The sequence below is a fragment of the Centropristis striata genome, chromosome 24 (genome assembly GCF_030273125.1).
Source record: "Centropristis striata isolate RG_2023a ecotype Rhode Island chromosome 24, C.striata_1.0, whole genome shotgun sequence".
Taxonomy (NCBI): domain Eukaryota; kingdom Metazoa; phylum Chordata; class Actinopteri; order Perciformes; family Serranidae; genus Centropristis; species Centropristis striata.
Genome location: NC_081540.1, coordinates 17,660,778 through 17,665,948, shown reverse-complemented (window position 1 = coordinate 17,665,948; position 5,171 = coordinate 17,660,778). Strand labels below are relative to the sequence as shown.

Sequence of the window (5,171 nt, the reverse complement as noted above, 5' to 3'; positions counted from 1 at the left end):
TTCAACGTGCTTATTTCTAGATTTAATAATCTTAATTTAAGAAATCTTGTCAAGTGAAATTTTCTGTCCACGCAGCAAGATTTCCCTCAGATTTAGTGTTTTTATCTTGTTTTTAGACACACCTTTTTTGCAGTATGTCAATCTCTGTTATCATTCTAACAGAGATTCTACCAGATATAAACCTCATCATACTGATGGCGAAATTTCATATTCATAAATGTAAATTTGCTCGAAGAAAACCATCTTTTGTTGCCTTTCACCATGAGCTCAGGCAGTACATTGCCTCTATTAAATTGTCCAACAACCAAAAAGCTATTAAAACAGTTGATATTTGTGAACTATTAAATATATTATTGTAAGCCCTTCCCCCCCGGCGTAGAATATACATGTGAAATGCTTTTGTAATGAATTGTGTGTTTTTGATGTTTGTAAAACAAAGTTATAATAATTAAAAAAAAAAAAAAAATGGAAAAAAAAAAAAAAAAAAGATTCTACCAGAATAACTGAATTTCCCCTCGGGGATAAATAAAGTAATTTTGATTTGATTTGAAACAACAATAAACATTCCGCATACAAATGGGTTGGAATGTGATGATTGACTTTAGTCTGACACACTGTGACGATGTGACAAATTAAACTGAAAAGATAATCCAAATGATTGGAACGACAGGGTGAACAGAGAAAATGGCGGGAAAAGAACAAAGGCAGGAAGTACCCAAAAAGGACCCCAGGCATAAATAGAGTATTTTTGATTTGAAAAAACAATAAACAATCCGCATACAAATGGATTGGAATGTGATGATGTCACCAGAGCCCAAAATCCAAGCATGATGATGTCCCCTCTCCTAGAACCCAGTGACATCATATATGACATCATGAGTACAGCAAGGCAGGTTTATATATACAGACACACTCTTAACGCAACCGTTGACAGACTAGTTGAAAGTCTTGTAGGAGTCTTGCAAAAACAGAAGGTGCAGAGCTTCACTGTGACACTGAATAATCAAAAACAGATAGAAATGGCTTCAGTAAAAGTCGCTGTTTTAATGAAGGCTGATTACGTCAAACTCCCGTCTATATCCAGACAACCCAAGGAGGCCGAGGTGTACGACAGGCAGGAAAAGGCAGACAGGAACATCGTGTATCAGACACCTAGAGCTGAACACAAACTTCTTAAGGCCCGGTGGCAAAAGATGCAGGAGGAAAACCAAACTGAGGTAAGTGCCCGAAAATTCAACCAAGTGGTTTTTAGGCAACAAATTGATAGGGAGAACCAGGCCTTGGTTGAGTTAAAGAGTAGGAAGCAAAAGATGCGAGGTGATGAAGAGCAAAGGTCTGATGAGTTGGGGCAGTCCAGACTTAAAGAGGCTTTAAGATGGGAACAGGAGAAAGTTCTCCAGAGTAAGCTTTTATCCCGCGAAACAGCTGATTTTCATGTATGGCAAATGAAAGAGAGGGAACAGCTGAGAGCCCAAGAGAGACTGCAGGACCAAAAAGATGCAGAAATACTCAGGGGCCGTGGTGAACTGTATGCACAGGAGCGCAGGAGGCATGCAGAAATTATTGCAGAGTCGAGGAAATCGACCCATAAAAACATGTTGGAGGATATTTCAAGAAGGAACCTCAACATGGAGAGAGAGGCAGAAGCTTTAAGGAAAGAGGACGAGAGGGCCAAACTTCTTCAACGTCAAATGGAGGAAAAATTACAGAGAAAGAAAGCTGAAGAAGCAGAGCGGCTCAGGAAAAAACAGATTGAGAAGGAGATCATTTTGGAAAATCGGGCGAGGTTAGAGAAGGAGAAGGCTGCCATCGCTGCGGTGAGGGAGGAACAGAGGCTTGCAATGGATCTGGCGAAAAGGGAGGCTGAACTGGCAAGACGGCAGATGGAGAAGGAGTTGAATAAGGCTGCTATGCTTCAGTCCATCTCCACCCACAGACAGGGTAAGATACTTGAGAAAAGGCAGAAAGAAAGCGAAGAACGTCGGAGAAGCGAGGACTGGCTCGAGGCTCAGAAAGAGGGCGAAAGGTTGTTCCTAGCCGGAGAAAAATTGAAGTTTGAGAAAATCAGGGAGGAAAACATAAAACTGCATAACTTCAATGCTTCTCTGGCAGCTGAAAAGCATGCCCGGCTTCAGCAGGTGGAGAGAGAAGACCGCGAGGCTGCAGTGAGGAATGCAGGGCAGGCTGTTTTTAGGGAGAAACAAGTCCGGCATTATATTCTGCATGACCTCAGCAATGCTGCAGATAACCTAAATCTGTACGAGGAACGCCGGAGATTGGGTCCATCCTTCCTCCGACCCATTCCCAGTGCAGTAAAGGACAATTTAGCTGCAAAGGATGCAACCAGCGGAAGGTTGGGCTCCCCTTTCAGGGCTGAGGAGTCCAAAGATCTCTCTCCGCTGCCCAGCTATTCCACGACTAATCTTGGAAATATCAAACAGATCCGCTTTGCCACTGCACCTGCTACATCAAAGCTGCCACCCATCCGAACTGCAGTCAAGTAGAGCAAAAACAATGGATTCCAACCAGTCCGATATCTTTAATTGCATCTCTGTCCTCTCACTTTACTTACTCTGACATTCCCTCTTTTTAGTTTTCCTGGATTTAACCCTTTATCAGGCAAAGAACTATATTTGGTAACTTCAGGTAATATTTCGAGAAAAAAGTTGCAAATTTACTAGACTAAAGTGGCAAATCTACAAGAAAAAAAGTCGCAGATTTAAGAGATTTAAAATGGCAAATCTGCGCGAAAAAAGTTGTAGATTTACGAGAAAAAAGTGGGGGGGGGGGGGGGGCAACTTTTTTCTCCCAGATTCACTAATTTAACCCTTAATAGGGCACTCATTGAAATACTTGCAAATTCCAAATTTTAACCCTAGAGAATATTGGAGGATATTACATGGGATTTAAAGTGGTGAATCTGTTTTTTCTCGTAAATCTGCAACTTTTTTCGCACAGATTTGCCACTTTAAATCTCTTAAATCTGCGACTTTTTTTCTTGTAGATTTGCAACTTTAATCTAGTAAATTTGCAACTTTTTTCTCGAAATATTACCTGAAGTTACCAAATATAGTTCTTTGCCTGATAAAGGGTTAGATTTCCTTTCGATAATGATTATTTCAACAACTGATTTGTTTGAATTATTATTATCTGAACATTACTGTTCTGTTCCATCACCTCATTACCTCACGCTCAGACATTCCTTTTCTTTCACTGTTTTCTTCTCTATCTTTATCTGATTCACTTTTAATTCTTCCACTTTTTCCATTGAGGCTCAGTGATTAGCACTGACGCCCCACAATCAGGTTGGTAGGGTTTACACCGGTTGCTCCGGTTTCTTCCCGTAGTAGCATTATAATAATAATGCTACAATTTAAAAAAAAAAAAAAATTTCTTCCACTATTTCTCTTGACGATCAATGGTGATCAGGGAAACATTTTTAGTTAAGTGATGTCACAGGGGAAATGTGGGAGGAAAAAGCAAAGCTTGACTGTGGTCTGGCACTGTGAAGAGACATGAGAGGCTTCAGCCACTGGTGAAATACCGCTACACAAATGATTATTTACTTTACTTCATGTGGGGGATTATAACAAAACGCTTCTGAGTCAGAAACCCTACTGTACGTAATGGTTCTTGTGGTTGGTCCAAGATAACTGGTGTTGGACAATGAACTAAATCGACCTAAATAAGGTTTAATAGTATGCAAAGTAATGAAAATGTGTTAGATACCCATAAACGAGTTATGATGATTGGGAAAAACACATAATTTGAAAGAAACACAGCAGGTGATGACATAATATGATTTATGTCCAGTGCTCTGAATGTCAAAGTGAAGAAATTCAATGAAGTGTGGGTAAACGGCAGGAATAACTATTACCCTCTTAACTTGCGAAACCACAGCCAATGGAAAGGGCTTGGCAGAATCAGCTACTTAATACTTCTGGCACTGTGAAGAGACATGAGAGGTGTAGATGAAGCTGGAGGCTTTAGCCACCGGTGAAATACCGATACACAAATGATTATTTACTTACCTTCATGTGGGGGATTATAACAGAATGCTTCTGAGTCAGAATCCCTAACCCTAACGGTTCTTATGGTTGGTCCAAGATAGCTGGTGTTGGACAATGAATTAAATCAACCTAAATATGGTTTGATAGTAGGCAAAATACATGAACCAAGAAGTAGTGAGCTAAAAACACTCAATTCCCATTGCTTAAGCCTCTTTCTTTAGACCAATAGCTCCATCTAGTGGCCTCAGAAAATAATGACAATGGTTCATGAGGCTTCACTGGCACATCACTACCAAGAAGTCAGTGGGAGATTTGAAATTTCCATTTAACGAAAATGTGTTGGTAGATACCTGTATACGAGTGATGATGATTGGGGAAAAACACATGATTTGAAACAAACACAGCAGGTGATGACAGAATATGATTTATGTCCAGTGCTCTGTATGTCAAAGTGAAGAAATTCAATGAATTGTGGTTAAACCGTCTAGAGGTTAGGAACCGGACTTGTAACTGGAGAGTTGTGTTTCGAATCCCAGTACTGAAGTGCCCTTGAGCAAGGCACTTAACCCAAGAATTTCCCCATTGTGGGATTAATAAAGTAATTCATCTTAATCTTGATCTTAAATCTAAACGGCAGGAATAACTATTACCCTCTTAACTAGCTAAACCACAGCCAATGGAACGGGCTTGGCAGAATCAGCTAGGTAATAAGACTGTTGAACTTGACTCTAGTCTGATGCACTGTGACAATCTGACAAATTAAACTGAAAAGACAGGGTTTAAATAATCCAATTGATTGGAACGAAATGAGAAAAAGGTGAACAGAGAAAATGGCGGGAAAAAAACAAAGGCAGGAAGTACCCAAAAAGGACATGACCCCAGGCACATGACTAAAACACATGGCTATATGAACAAATCAAAGTCCAAAACTGTCATAACTCGACAGGTAGGGGGAGAGAAGACTAATGGTCCAAGTGGGAATCGTGACAGAATGTCAAAGTGGAAAAATTCAGTGAAACGTGTGCAAACGCCTCTTAACTAGCGAAACTACAACCAAGGGAACGAGCTTGGCAGAATCAGCTACTTAATACTTCTGGCACTGTGAAGAGACATGAGAGGTGTAGATGAAGCTGGAGGCTTTAGCCACCGGTAAAATACAGA

General features: G+C 40.3%; 1 protein-coding gene across 1 annotated transcript; it reads left to right on the top strand.

Annotated features, from left to right (window-relative positions):
* Window positions 1-699: 699 nt before the first annotated feature.
* Window positions 700-2,611, top strand: LOC131963085 (trichohyalin-like). The gene is made up of 2 exons (XM_059328221.1): window positions 700-2,280; window positions 2,329-2,611. The coding sequence occupies exons 1-2, from the start codon at window positions 828-830 to the stop codon at window positions 2,502-2,504; spliced, it is 1,629 nt and encodes a 542-aa protein (XP_059184204.1). The 5' UTR covers window positions 700-827; the 3' UTR covers window positions 2,505-2,611.
* Window positions 2,612-5,171: the final 2,560 nt, after the last annotated feature.

Coding starts and splice junctions, on each gene's coding strand:
- LOC131963085 (XM_059328221.1), top strand. CDS start 828: ATGATGATGTCCCCTCTCCTAGAACCCAGTGACATCATATATGACATC. Junction 2,281..2,328: donor CGAGGAACGCCGGAGATTGG/GTCCATCCTTCC, acceptor AGGACAATTTAG/CTGCAAAGGATGCAACCAGC.